We start from the raw sequence: 15,396 nt of genomic DNA, 5'->3' as shown, positions 1-15,396 counted from the left end.
GGAGCTTTACGGCGTACTGTGATCCCACCCATAGTGGAGCTCAAAGAAATTTTATAACCTGAGATTAATATAGGGGAAATTCCAGTAGGAGTTAATCCCATATGGTAGGAACTTCTCTATTCTACTGATTTGATTGGCTTAAGGGGAATGGCCCCTGAACTTGTCATGTCCTCCCTTACCTTAACTTCACTGGGGGAAGTTTCTCTTAAATCTGCCACACAGAGGACATGACCTGTGATGGCTGGCATGAACTGAGGGTGGTGGGGCAGGTGGCAAAAAAATAAAATAAAAAGACCACCACTTACCTTGATGCACAACGTCCTCCTCCACCGGTCTTCTCTCTTCTAGGCAGGATCCAACGCGGGACCCAGCCAACCCCTCTAACCAATCCTGGCGCTGCTCTCGCCAGCATGATTGCAGCACCAGGATTGGAGGGAGTGGCCTCACTAAACGCTCTTAAGAGCACTGGAGGACTGCGCTTTCTCTAACCCAGCTGTCTTAGACAGCTGCGTTAGAGAAGTTTAAAATGCGCCTGGCTGGCCATCGCAAGTCGGCTGTCCAAAGGGACATGCGCATTTTAAACGTCAGCACACAGCTCCCTGCTGCCACTCTGCAGCACTGGCCCGCCTCGCCCTGACACTCAGTTTGGGACGGGTTGGTTGCTGTAGAATAAAATGGTACTAAACTTTACCATTTTATTTTTCAGATTTGACCTGGGGCTTTTCTTTGTGGGGGCGATGTTCCTCCACTCAAACGGAATGAGCCACTTCTGGAAATTCCAGAGCAGAGCCCAGTGTAAGAGCAAACACCTAACAGTGGCCTCAAATACTCGTGGAGTGGTTCTTCTTTAACCCCTTCACTGCGGGGCAGATTCCCCTGCTGTGCTGGGGGGCGGGGGCTCGCACAGCGCCCCCATGCTCATGACGAGCTCAGCTCGTCATGAGCCACGGTTCTCGTGTGCTCATGACGAGACCACGCCCGTTTCTTAGAACGCCCAGCACAGCAGAGGAATTAGCCCCGCGTGTGAGCGTTCTAACGGTCATGATGAGCTCAGCTCGTCATGAGCACACGGGAACCGTGGCTCATGACGAACTCAGGTCGTCATGAGCATGGGAGGGGTTAAGAACTGTATCTAGATTTCACCTACATGTTACTCTGGTTATCTCAACTATAATCAATGTCCCCCTGATGCGCATATGGTTTCGTTCAGACTCTGACACAGGAGGGGTTCGCCATTTGGGATCTTGATTCCCTATTTTGTATTGTGCTCACCGTTATCGGTTTTCTTCATCTCTGGGAACCAATGCCAGGTTTTCTTGTAAGGAAAAATCATTTCCCTAATGCCTGATTTGATGGGCCTAGGTTCCACTTCTAGTGTAACATCAGTATTTGCTACAGGAAAATGTCAGTCATCTTGTTTGGCAATGGGAAAGCATAAGCACCACTTCACTGGATTGTTAGGAAAGCACCCGGCACGGGGCATTGGTAATGTCTTGAGCAAATGACCTCCCCAGTCTCTCCAGAGCCAACTCCACTAAGCGAGATGTTCATGACCAGGGTACTATGGAAATGCTACTTTAGGAGCTTCTTACAATTATTTCACTACAGTACATGGACACCTCTCCTTAAATTCAGATGGGGCTTACGGTTGGGAATCCTGTTTCCAGACAAGTGTTGGTTCACAACCGATTTCGTGTTTGAGGAAATGCTGGGGTTACGCCATGTTTCTTGTCTTCCCTTGGTAGGCCTCTGCTTCAATGTCATCTATGCTGGATTTTGTTCCCAAAGGTAACCTCCACCTTCTGTTCATCTTTCTCCACCATAGGTGTCTGCAGATTCCAGCTCCTCCATGAGCTCTGGCGTTATGCTGGTGCGGCCGTCGCGACTGTCGTCTAGTGGAAGCCCAATGTTGAGCGGAGTCTCCGAGTATGAACTGCCAGAAGATCCTCGTTGGGAATTCTCACGAGACAGGTATGATGTGTTTCTCTACGATTCTCAAGGTGTGGTGTGGCTTCAGGGTAGCAACAGTATCCCAAGCCTACCCTCGTTGCCAGCCATTAGCTGATGTTGTGCAGTAAGGAAATTCAGCTAAGTGCTGGTTGACCTAAAAGGGCAGTATACCCTCTGTAGATAAAGGGGATACGCTCATTGGATGTTGCTCAATTGTTAAAATTCTCATTACTGTTTCCTGGCTGATTTTGAAGCTTGAGTCTTCATTCAATCCTTGGCTGTGGTGATGGGTGTCTGACATGGCACTTAGTGCCAGTAAGGACAAGATTGGGTGCGCTTCTCCTTTTTTTGCTCTGAAACTTCATTATACATTATTGGTGTCTGATCTCAAAATCCATGACACTTCTGCATTACTTTCAGTCACATGTACAAGTATTCACTCGTTTTGTGTTATCACATATTTCTTTGCCTTTTAATTGCATTTTTCTATAATCGTGGCCTTGTTTGTCCTCTTCTGCTGGTTCTGTCAAAGCTCACTGCTTGTTTTGCTGTCTGTTAACTGCATTTTTGCTCATTTCACTACTTCGCACCTATATTGTTATTTTTCATTTTCCTGTTCTTTCTTAATTTCACACTCTTTGCTGGGATATTGCTTCTGATTCAGGGTGAACAAAAGCTTTGTGTATCAGCGGGTATCGTGTCCGTTTCAGAGGTGCATAGTAAACTTCTCGAATACTCTGCCTCCGTGGCTCGCTTCCACTTCCTGCAATTGTTTTAGCCATGCTTCTTTCTTCTTTTTCCCGTGCCGCAGCATGTCTCCTTTTTTCCATTCCGAATCTGTTCTGCCACCTTCTCTGCTTTCTGTGAAATTGCTGACTTCCTAAACTCTCGTTGCCTTTTACTTGGAGTCTATTAAATCTGCAGTGAATTGTGTCTTCCTACTGGCTTTTGTTATCCTTCCATTGCATGGCTCCACCGTTTCCTTGCTTCACGTCTTCTTTAAGCAGAAAGTTTGTGGGTTTTTTCTGCATTTTGTGCCTCTCTGTGGAATACGTAAGATAATAGGGTTTCTCAAAATATCTTCTATGTAAGGAATGAGAAGTTAATTAAGCGGACCTCCCATTTGCCAAAGGTTACTTAACTACAGACAACATTACAAGCTTGTGGCCAAACCCAACTTTTCCATGCCTTTTCACTATGCAACTGGATATAGTGTTGTAGAGCCTGTTCCTCTCCTGTCGTTTCAAAGCAAAGGTGTACTATGCCATGTAGTGATTGTCTGATAGTCTATTTCAAAGGAAGGAAGGAACCCCCACAATTCTGAATCCCTCTCCTTTTTGTTCCAGGTTAATCATGGGCAAGCCTCTTGGAGAAGGCTGCTTTGGTCAGGTTGTAATGGGAGAAGCAATCGGCTTGGACAAGGAGAAACCCAACCGAGTGACTAAAGTAGCAGTGAAGATGTTAAAATGTAAGTCATTTTGTAAGTCCCTCCAAAATCTCACCAGCAATTAAAATACACTGTGCAGCCTTTTCCACCCACGCGTCACTTGTGTGCTTGGAATTCAGTACATCCACGTGTGGGACAAGAGTCCGCTTGCCTTATTCCTAGGTTAGCCCCATGTAAGAAAGACACCCAACGTGTGCTACATGTTGGCTGCATTGCTGCAGTCCTTAGTTCAAGCAGATGCGTGTGAAACGTGCCTCCATGTATTTTACAAGGAGTCTGTCCTGGTTTATGGAACTCCTGCCTCTTGGTCTGTATGCGAGCAGTTGCACACATTTAAACATGGTGTTATTTTTATGTGGTCACCTAGTATAGTGCTGAGGAGCCTGTGTTCTCGGCTCCTCTCCTTTGCTGCAGTTCCTGGCCTGTGTGTTTCTACACGGTTACACTGACTGTGCCTGAGTTATCCGACTAAGTGCACAGCGATTAGATTACGTTAAAAAAATGTGTATGTATTGTTAAAAAAATTATCCTCAACATATAGTAGGCCTGAAATATAATTTGTAAAAGAGCATAGGGCTGCATTGGGCATTTTCCAGGAAGGGCACATCTGTGTAGAAGGTATTTACTTCTAGTGGAAAATTGCAATGAGCTTAAGTCTTTCCTCTTTAGTATTGTTGGCTGGAAAACCAGGACTAGCTGGAAGTCCTTATCTGTCATGACCCAGTTGACCACTTCTGTTGTCAGACCCTAGCTCCCAGGGTTTCAATAGACCTTATTCTGCCAGATCCCTACCCTGTCCCAAAATGGCAACCTCATTTATTAGTTGTCTGCAAAAACACTAAAATCCTTCTTTTTGTTTTTAAGAATTAGTCATGGTATAGAACACACCTTCTTCTCAAGTATACAGTAACACACCAAGTATAGCAGAAAAACTTCATTTTACCTATGTGTTCCCTTTTTATTGGTGTAACTGGGAACCCAGTGACAATGTGGGTGTCTCATCAACCTCCACTTTAAAATCTCTTGTGTGCTCTCCTGTTGCCAGATCGATACATCTTTTATAGACTCGCTTAGTTTTCTTAATGATGCCACAAGGTGGTATACGTGTACAATTTCAGAGCCCATGAAAGATTTATGCTACAACATAGATGTTAAAGGTAAATAATTTTCATGCAGTTTGGAGACCTATGCAGCCAGTTTACTGATATTCGTGTTGTATAGTCGATATCATTTAACACACACTTGGTTTATTTTTAATTTTTTTAGCTGATGCAACTGAAAAGGATTTGTCGGATCTTATTTCTGAGATGGAAATGATGAAAATGATTGGAAAGCACAAGAATATCATCAATCTTCTTGGCGCTTGTACGCAGGATGGTAAGGGGGCTTTTTCCACTTTGACTAGTCGTTGTCTTGAGTTCTACCCAATGCCTCTAGCAATTGTTTTCAGGAGGTGCATTTGTTTACTGTGCTAGTTAAAGATATAGAGCGTTCAAAATTGCCTTCTTTTCCAATGCCTACTCGTGGACCTCCTCAATCAATCGTTCGTCTTTGTGTTGGATGCCGTCACCGAAAAGGTAAAATGTCCGTGGTGGTTCTGCTGCTGAAATTCAACCCATTCCATTTAAGGGTCTTTGCTATCCACTTTGTTTGCTAGTTGAACCAATGTAACATTCATGGTAAACTTAGATCTTTTTATAATACAGTGGGCATATCCACACTCTAGAAGTCGCTGTGGCAGCAGTAACGCTCTTAATACCATTATCCTCCTGCAGAGAACAATCCAATGGCACCAGTAAACCAGTTTATTTTGTCAAAAAATAATCCAAGACTGACTTGCAGTGGGAAATCCCTCTAGTTGAGTAACTGTACCACTTGTGTGAAAACCACTAAGAGTAGCATGAGTATTAACACTCCAATGCCTACAGCAGGACGACACTCCTGCAATAACAAAATGCTGGCTAAATGCATCCAAATAGGATCCTTTTGTGGTGTGACAAGATCATAGCGTATCTTGGATAATCCCCATAGTAATGTGAGACTGTTCCAAAACCATTTTGATGTTATAAAAGCATGCACAAAATGGGCTTCTTAAAAATGGTAAATTAAGATGGCTTCTTCTAACTTCAGATTCCACACATTCTAAGTTCCACAGGCAGCAGACTAATCTGGAACTTTTCCTGCAGCAGCTCCTGTGCACTGGAAGGTGGCATCATCGGACTCCGCAGCGGCTTAGTCCCACCTACGAAGCAACAACATGAGACCGCATATAGAGACACCCATGCATGCTGGCATCATTTTTTTTCTTTTCTCATGCTTTAGTGCAACCCCAGGTTTCTGCTCCCAGACTTTGTCTATATTCACCAACTTTCACAAAATGTCGAACAACTTGAAATTTAGGAAAATATCCACTCTGAAAACTACAGGTTTGAAACCATGCCGCACTTACAGAAAACAGATATCAGTCACGCGCTCTACCACATCTGCCTTTGGTGCCTGGGTGGCAAGCATGAGGAAGTCTTTCTATAAGTACTACTTGATGCACCCCAAGACTGTCAAAGAGCATGAAGGGAAGGTGCATATTACAGAGCACAAGAAGCAAAGTTGGTGGCGTTGGGTGTCCCAGGCCCATTCCCTATCTAAGTCTGGGATCTGGTTCAGGTCACTGTCTTTGGGCAAGTCCAAGGCGAAGTTGCAAGGCAAGTTCTGGTGCAACATTCTAAGAGGGGCACAAGGTATTACTTGCTGTGTTTTTAGTAGCCAAGGAAGATGGGCTGAGACCAATCTTAGATCTTCGGTTCTTGAACTTCTTCTTTCGAAAGGACAAATTCAGGGTGCTGATCATGGCTCGGGTCCTTTCTACTCTTAGACTTGGAGATCGTATAGTGTCCTTGAATTTGCAGCTCAGGTGCTTCTAGGTGCTCATCCTGCTTTCTCTCAGGTGTTTCCTCCACTTTGTTTACTGGGTTGGAAGACTTCCAATTCACCATCATTCATTTTGGCCACACATCAGCCCCCTGGTGTTCATCAAGGTGATGGCAGTGGTTGCCACCTATCTTCGCAGATCGGGAGTTCATCTATTCCTGTATCTCGACTACTAGCTTTTGAAAGTAGGCTCAACACAGTCAGATGCAGGCCATCCGCAGAAGGCAATACTATTACTGTCTTCCCTGATGTTCTCTGTGAGCTAAAGTTCCACCTTCAGCTGTTGCAGAGGATCCCATTTATAGGGCCTTTCTGGCAAGTTGTCTTTCAAAAACTTTCTGACCCCAGAGTGAGTCTAGGGACATTCAGGGTGTGATCCTGATGTTTCAAGCTCATTCATAAGTTCTGTCCTGGATGGTTCTGAGGCTTCTTGGTCTTTTTTCTTGCATATTGCTGGTGCCTCAACTATTGGCACCTAGTGGTCCTGAAATGAGACCTTCGCATTCAGTGAACTCAGCACTGGGGGTGCCTCACGGATGACTCATTGTTGGACGTAATGGTCTGAGACCTCTCCTGTTGGTTGAAGGTAGCCAACATAGCCTTCCATCAGGGACAGCCCTGCTGGGATTGTGATGGACAACACAACTGCCAGGTGGTATTGCAAGAAGCATGGAAGTATGGGGTTATTTGTTGTGCTGATGCCGTATCACTGGCTGGACAGTCAAGAAATTTCCCTGACTGTTAACCACCTGGCAGGTTCTCTCAGTGCCAAGGGAGATGAGCTAGGTGTGGGTCAATTAGCTGACCACGAATGGCTTCTGTTCTGGGAGGTAGTTTGAAGCATATTTGCCGGTAGGGCATACCTGGGGCATATCTTTTTGTTACCTCCAAGCGTGCTTATTGTTGCGTCTTTTGAGTTCTGGATTTTCTGTCCCCAAGGCTCACTGGGAGGCACATTGTGTCTTCCATGGGATTTTTGGTCCTGATCGGCCATCTGTGTTTTTTAAAAGGAGTAAGCGCCATTTATTATGCCAAAGTAGAACCTTGTTGTTGGTCCTTGCTTAGAGTGCACACCTTTTGAACTCCTGCACAGTTGCCCTTTGATATTTTGGAGCCTGAAAAGTTTCAAGCTGTGAAACCATAATTACTGGTAAGTATCTGGTTTCTTCTCATTGCAGTCACCTCTGTGTGTGTTAGTTAGCTGCCGGCATGGTCAGTGAAACCTTCTTATACTGCTATTGTTCTCTGACAAGTTGATACTTTGCACTTGGGCATCCTCCGAAAGTGGTATCACTATTCCAAGTGGGGCAGTCCATCATGCTTCCTGCTATCTCATCTTAGTCCTATCCCTCTGAGGAGGTGGAAGAGGGGCATCACCGATTGATTCCCAGGAGAGCCCTTGGGCTGTATATCAATCAACAGGGAGCATCTGGTTGGACAGCCAACTCTTCTTTGGATTCACAATTGCAAAGAATGGAAGGGCAGTTCTGAAATGGACGTTTTCAAGATAGATCACCCTTAGTATTAAGACGTGCTATGCCAAAGCCAATAAGAACCTTCCTGAGGGTTTTCAGGCACATTTCACAAGAACTAAAGTGCCCACTACAGCTTTAGCTAGTAGTGTTCTGGTGCTCGACATCTGCCAGGCTGCTAAATGGGTGTCTGTTCAAACCTTCACCAGGCAGTACTATATCAGTGCTCAGGGTCCACAGGGAGGGGCAGTTCGCAAAGTCGGTCCTGCAGGACTTCCCAGTGTAAAGTCTGCTCTTCAAACCCATCAAGGGGTATTACTTGGATGTCTAATCAAATGGAGAGGAATCTGCGATTAGAAGTATCCAGCAGGAGGAACAAGTTACTTACCTTCGGTAATGCTCTATCTGGTGGATGCTCTAATTAGCTGCATATTAAACACCAACCTATCCTGTGGAATCCTGATAGTTCAAAACGTCCCATTTTAGTTTCAACACACCGTTCAACTACCAAACCATCAGTAGCTACACATCTGAGGCTGCACAAGTTACCTTTGTAAACTGGTGTCCGCATGCATGGGTGGCATCTATATGCAGATTAACCTCATCACTTCAAGAGGCTGGATGAAGCTGTTGGGGAGTCGGATGGTGCCACCTTCCTGAATGTGGGAACTTTTTGCAGGAAAAAATCCAGCTCCAGACTGGTGCCTGGGGGATTTATGAAGGTGAGAAATCTGTGGGTAGTTAGTGTATCCACCAGAAAGAGAGTTACCAAAGATAAGTACATTGTCCTTTAACCTTGTCATGCTGGCTGAGTAAGTAATGTAATATTGACATCAAGGTAATGTTCAGACTATCTCTACACATGCAAATATAAACATACCGAATACTAGATTGAAGATATTAGTAGCATAAAAGTGCAATTTAGCACAATGCAAGTACTTTCACGCAGGTGAACTGCACTCTGTAGAACATCCTTTTCCATTGTTCAGAGATTTATTTATCCTTTTGATGCAGGTCCACTCTACGTCATTGTGGAGTACGCCTCAAAAGGAAATCTGCGTGAATACTTGCGTGCCAGACGTCCACCCGGCATGGAGTACTGTTATAATCCCATCCATGCATCTAAGGACATGCTGTCTTTTAAGGACCTGGTGTCCTGTGCTTACCAAGTAGCCCGAGGAATGGAGTATCTCGCTTCCAAGAAGGTGAGTCTGAAGGAGCTGGTCCGCCACTGCTTTGTTGTGCGATGTAATGGACCCAACATTGATCGTATTCCAACCAATGCTTATCTTGCTTCATTTTATATGTGGTTTATCTGCTAGGAGAACAGCTTTTGCACAGAGAGAAGCCTGCGGCTCTTAAATACAAAAATGTCTGTCTCTGCCCAACTCCTCAAGTATATCGCAACAGATTACTGGGTCACAGGATAGTGTGCTATGAAAGATATTTTCTTGATAAAATGTAATTCCTGCACATTTTTTCTTCAGTCATGAGTCCGTGGTAGGGATCCTTAAATGACCACTGCAGTGATTGCAGCAGTTTTTCTCTTTCCAAAGAAACACCTACGTTTCTTTCTGATATTGGCAACGTCACATGTACCTTATATGTGTATATATATATATATAGTCTAGAGTAATAACTGATCTTGCACACCTTGGCACTTCTCTATTTTCAGTGAATTACTTTCATGTCCATGCAGTTGATCGTCTGATACAGTGGATGCTTTAGCTTTCCACAATTGACCTCACAGGGGAGCTATGAGAAATGTATGCTTGTCTGATACATATTTTTCTTTTCAGTACAGCAGGGCAAGTATTTAATAAGAGCAACCAAGAAGTATCTTCGAACTAGTGTATAAACCTGCAGAGACATTGCATTTTATTCAGACTTATTTGTTAGCTGGATGTTACCATGATAGTTGTTAAGAGGTTGTTTTTGGCCTTGCAGTGCATCCACCGAGACCTCGCAGCTCGAAATGTGTTGGTAACAGAAGACAATGTCATGAAGATTGCAGACTTTGGCTTGGCGCGAGATATCCATCACATTGATTATTACAAGAAGACAACAAATGTAAGTAAAGTGTGCTGTTCTTTAATGTTTTTTATTTTGTATGGCTGCCAGTTTATAGCATTAAACATGATGTCCCTTTAGTCATTGGTCACAAATAAAAGCAGAGAAACCTGCTGCACAGTTAGTCTAGTTTGTGCTTGATGCACTGTAGCCATTATTAAGAAAAAGGGGTGACCCTGTGTCCCTCAGAACCTGGGTAATTAATGGTTAATTAGAAAGTGGTTCTGTCGGGTAGAAACACAAATAATTTACAACTGCTATTTAATGCAATCAAAGAAAAGAACCCCTCTGGAAATCGCACACCCGTCTTGAGAAAGACCCGCCGCGACATTACACACGGGCGCCGAAGGGTCGAAACGTCGACATTCTTCACAGGCCCAGCACCTCTAGAATTCTATCAAACTGAAATAAATAAATAGGATTCTCGAAAATCATACCAGCAGACAGCCTTCAGAAAATAAAACACATGTATATATTTGTACATATCGATTGCATTGGATTGTATCGTCACTGTATATATCTTTTCACCATGTGATCACTATTCACCATTGTCACACTTTTGCACTTTAGATTTATCTTGACAGTCATTGTACTTAATGTATGAAAAATCAATTTGAATGAATTTAATTCAGATAAATACAAAGTACAACGAATCACGCACGGGTCTTCTTTTCATTCAGTGTAAGGGCCTGGTCTTGTGTTTTCCAGAGGGGTTCTTTTCTTTGATTGCATTAAATAGCAGTTGTAAATTATTTGTGTTTCAACCCGACAAAACCACTTTCTAATTAACCATTGATGCACTGTAGCCAGCAAGAAAGAGAGAAATGGATGGTGTGTGTTCCTAGACAGTATATAAAGTATGTGTAAGTATGAGTAAACTGAACAAGACTTGTGATGGACATAGAGCAGCCCAGGTGGCTCACTCTTTAAGGAGCTATTTTATTTATTTATTTATTTATTTTATTTAAATCCTTCTAGAGCACAGCTGCTACTTCTGGAAGTGTTCTGGCTTTCTATCCAACTGCACTCATACAGAACTGGGAAAATGACTCGCAGGTTGTAGGCCCAGGTTTTTAAAGCTTTGTGGAAATAAAGTCCTCAATGTCTCTAAAATGGCATGGGAGGTTATTCCAGATGCAACTATCCTGGACTGAGAAGTATCTGCCCCCCCCCCCTTTCCCGACCGAACCCAATTAAAGTTAGGGAGGGTCAACAAATTGGATCCAGAGGAGCGTAAAAAATGCATAGGTTGCCAGCGTAGTTGATTTAATGTCACAGAAGCTGACAAACAATATGGCAGAGCTAATGACAGACTTGACTTGCTGTAGTGTTTTGTATTCGTGACAAGCTTTTGAGCTCGTATTCTGGAGAGTCCAAAAACAAGTGTTGTAATAGTCTAACCGCCTCTAGATAGCTGCATGTACTACCAATGTCTGTAAATGTTTTTAGCAGCACAAAGCAATTGGATAGCTTATTAACTTGATTAATTAAGGAGATCGCTTTCAATTTGAAATCCCAAATTTCTAACAGCTGAAACGGCAGAGGCGACATCCCAAACCAATGGCAAAAGTTGGGGGAGGGGGGGTGAAAAAAGAACCAACTGCGATGTATCAGTAGGATGACCCCCTCAATCCAATCTCGCTCAACCTGGTGATTAGAGTGGAATGGCTGACCATATCGAAGGCAGCAGACAACTCCAATAGGATAAGAGCCACAAAGCTGCCCCAGTCTGAAGATATTAACTTAAATGTTGAGTTTGACTGCTTCAGACAAAAGGTGGCTCTTGTCCGACATGAAAGGCTGACACAATGATCAGAAAGCACTTCTATACTCCGGCATCATAGCAATATCGTGAGGCTTCTTCCAGAGATCCCTACCTACTATATTTCTAAAGCCCATGTCAACCATATCTCCCTCTAGTGAAAATGATTCCCTACTCTACCTATGGAACGAGACTTTGAGGAACACTTTTGCCTCGCATGGTCTCTGAAGGATGTGTAGCTGCGGTCTGATCTACCACAATCTCACGAGTTTATGCTGTAGTTCAGGGACCTGGCTGCATCCTAGGCTTCCGTTGCTCCAGTTGATATTCTGCGAATAATGCTTTAATTTGCCATCTATGAAAGGTAACGCAAGTGGATGCCTCTCTGGACAATGCCACCACTTTGTACAGCAGCTTTCCCAAGAAACCAATAGTGAAGCCACAAGCTGTTTATGTAGTGCTTGCCCACTGCTTTAGAGAAAGCACAAATTCAGCCACAATTCGCCTAGAGATGTATTGACTTCTAGGAGAGATATGAATGCAATTGTAGATCTTTTGTTAGTCTGTAAACCCACCTTTAAAGTCTTGTATACTGGTACAAGATGATGCTCTATATTTTACAGGGTTCTCCGAAGTTGGCCCTGAAGGGGCGAATCCATGGCAGCTTTTTAGCATATGGCAATTTAGATAAATGTAGTTATCTTGAATATTTGGCATGGATCCAGCCCCCTAGGACTGACTTCGGAGAACCCTGCTCTATAAAATTGCAAAAAGTATGCAATACTGTTCCTAGAAGGGTAACCTCATTCCTCTCAAAGCTGAGAATCCCAGAATATTTTCCTGACTTGTTGAAGATATGTATGAGGATATTATGCCATTGATATAATTTATTTTACCACAGGCTGGTCTTCCCTTTGTGCACTGTACTGTCTGTTTTCCTGAGTCATAAAATAAAATATTTTCAGCTTTTCAGGCTTGATATCGTTCATTGCAAAGGCAGTATTAGTATTAAAATCTGCCTACATATCTTGCTGGTAAATGCATTCCATTCTGTACTTGTAGTATTTGCAATCCAGTAGTAATGTTTCACTGGCAAGTTTACTCCGGAACCAGGATATCCTTCTGGTAAATGGACTTGAGATCTTACTGATAAATGATTTTGAGCCTTTTTTCATGGTAAATGCAGATTGTTGTGAGCATGTGACTCTTAAAAGAAGTCTGCTGTGACAAACTCAGGAGAGTGGTGTTTGTTGAATATTCTCAGCCAAATCGAATTAAGAGATTAATATGAGTCTTTCTTTTAGGGACGATTACCGGTGAAGTGGATGGCCCCTGAAGCACTCTTTGACCGCATATATACTCATCAAAGTGACGTGTAAGTGTTCAAGTTCCACATAAAGTATGTGATCTTTAATTTTAAACAACTCTGGTTGTGCAGTCTGAGTGTACGCAGGGTAAAGTGTATTATGTGCTTGATGTTAGCCATGGCTCATTCTGCAACCACATCTATAACAGACTATTAACGATATCGGCATTGGCTCTGCAGATATGGTGGCTGTGGTGACAGAGGAATGGCAGAATAATATTACCAGGGCCACACGTGTAGGTATGTTGGGGGCATGTAAAAACAAAATGAAGGGGAAAAAATGTAAAATCTGACAGATCATGGCAGTTGAAAGGAAACGGAACAATTATTTGGAGGAGAGGTTGTTAGGACGGACTAGTTGAGGGGGCTTGGTGAATAACAAATAACACATGTAGGTGAGTGGTGGACTTTGACCAAGAAGAGTAGTCTCATCATGGCCCGCACTTGCTGACAGGAAAAGAAACTATCAGTGAAGCATAAAGTACAAGGTAAGGAGACATTACCAGTATAATTGAAATTTGGGACTGATCCACATGTACCAGTGGAATCAAACCTGGATCACTAGTGTTACAAGTAAAAAAAAAAAAGTGCATGTGGTGTGGTGAATATTTCTTGCTAAATTAATCTAGAATCAAAAGGTCTCTCTGTGCCAACAAGAAATATATTGTCCGAGGCATGTGTAGCTGTAGATATACATGCTTTGCATACTTCTGCTATCTAGTGTTGGATCCGGATGCGTGCAAGTTGTTTTTCTTTGAAGAAGTCTTTCGAGTAATGATTTTGAGTGACTCCTCCTCTTGGTGATAATGCGCATGGGAATCGACTCCATTTTTAAATTGTTTCCTTTCCTCTGTCGGGTTCGAACGTTTGTGCCTGCACTCGTGGTCAAGACCGTTACGGATCTCTCTTTGGTTCCTTATACACTCTAACCCACGCCAGCATTGTTTTGAATGCGCTTACTACTTTGCCTATCTAGGTACAATCGCTCGTTGAGTAAACACGCTTTTACCACTGCCCCTTCAGAGTCTCACCTTTCAGGTCCTTCAAACTCAACATCCATCAGGTCCTCCATTGAATCCCCTGCTGGTAGTTGAATTTGGTGTGTCCTCGCTGCCGCCCCAAATACCAATGGACCGACTTCCATCAGGTCTGTAACCTGTGTTTGTCACAAGAACACAGGGAGGCGGATTGCGAGGCCTGTCGCTCTTTCCACTCGAAGAAGACACTTGGAGACTATTGGGCATGCTGGCTCAAGATGCAGTGGAGGACCACCAAGGACACTCCTCATCAGGCATGAAGACGTCGGTAAAGAAGCCCACCACCTAGCACCTTTTGTAGTGGAAGAAACAGGTGTTCTGTATTGAGGGCAGTTTCGAACCTGAACGCAAGCTCACCTTTGAGCTAACAAATGTCATACTGGAGGCTCAAGTAGTGAGTACTGTACCCCCTGCCTCACGACCCCAAAAACACATGGCACCTCTTGAACAAGAGGCCCAAGGACCACCATTGCATCAAGGCCATGGCCGGCACCAAGCGGCTGGTTCAGACACCCCACCCTCCGGTTCAGCACCGAAACACCAGCCGAACCCTTCGCAGACAACCCTGGCACCTACTCGCCCATCAGTGCGGAGTTGATGGTCCTCATCCACTGCTCCGATCCGAAATATTTCGAAGAAACGTGCCAAAAATCCAATGGCGCTATTCTCCATAAAGTACAGGAGAATTGGATGCTCGACAAGGGCAGATCCATATTCAGCCTCAAACTAGACGTTCATCGCAAAGCCTCCGGCTCCAACAGCATCCTAAAAAACACAGTTGTCTTTTCAAGATGCACTTGATTCACCTTCTCCACTGAAAAGGACAAAGCAAGTAGTTTTTTGCCTCTTCCGCCACCCTCTCCTCCTCCACCACCATCTCCACCACAGTCTGTTGAACATCACCCCTAGACACCTCACCTCAGGGATCCCCTGGTAATGGTACGGGTGGACATAATGCAGGGGATGACACTTTTGGGACACCACGACATGATGACCCATGGGACACCTATGATATAGATCCTCCAGAGGACACTGATCCAGACTTATACACAGCAAGTCCATCGCCTCCTGATAATTCCACTACTTATCAGGATTTAATTTGTAGAGCTGCTACTTTCCATGATGTGCAGCTGCACAAAAAGCCCTAGAAGAGGATTTCTTTACGAAACACTCATTTACACATAGGGGCACTCAATACATACCTATGCTAAAGGGCAGGTTACGCCACATGGACGAAATTTTCAATGACCATGATAGGGCTAAAATAATAACACCCAGGGTGGATTAAAAAATATAAACCCTCTCCATCAGATCCCATATTATATTAAAGGACAGATACCACCAGCCTTGCTAGTGATAATCATCGC

The 15,396-nt window shown here is 43.8% G+C and overlaps 1 protein-coding gene across 2 annotated transcripts in view; it reads left to right on the top strand.

The window, feature by feature from the left end:
• The window catches only part of FGFR1 (fibroblast growth factor receptor 1), a 164,524-nt gene that overhangs the window by 136,624 nt on the left and 12,504 nt on the right, over positions 1-15,396 (top strand). For both annotated transcript variants that reach the window (XM_078666317.1, XM_078666318.1), the window contains exons 10-15: positions 1,826-1,971; positions 3,297-3,418; positions 4,664-4,774; positions 8,809-8,999; positions 9,742-9,864; positions 12,931-13,001. In XM_078666317.1, the coding sequence (XP_078522443.1) occupies positions 1,826-1,971; positions 3,297-3,418; positions 4,664-4,774; positions 8,809-8,999; positions 9,742-9,864; positions 12,931-13,001 (764 nt within the window). The remainder of the gene's footprint in view (positions 1-1,825; positions 1,972-3,296; positions 3,419-4,663; positions 4,775-8,808; positions 9,000-9,741; positions 9,865-12,930; positions 13,002-15,396) is intronic.

The sequence above is a fragment of the Lissotriton helveticus genome, chromosome 11 (genome assembly GCF_964261635.1).
Source record: "Lissotriton helveticus chromosome 11, aLisHel1.1, whole genome shotgun sequence".
NCBI classification, from domain to species: Eukaryota; Metazoa; Chordata; class Amphibia; order Caudata; family Salamandridae; genus Lissotriton; species Lissotriton helveticus.
Note: the sequence above shows the minus strand (reverse complement) of the source record. Positions and strands in the feature narration are given on the sequence as shown.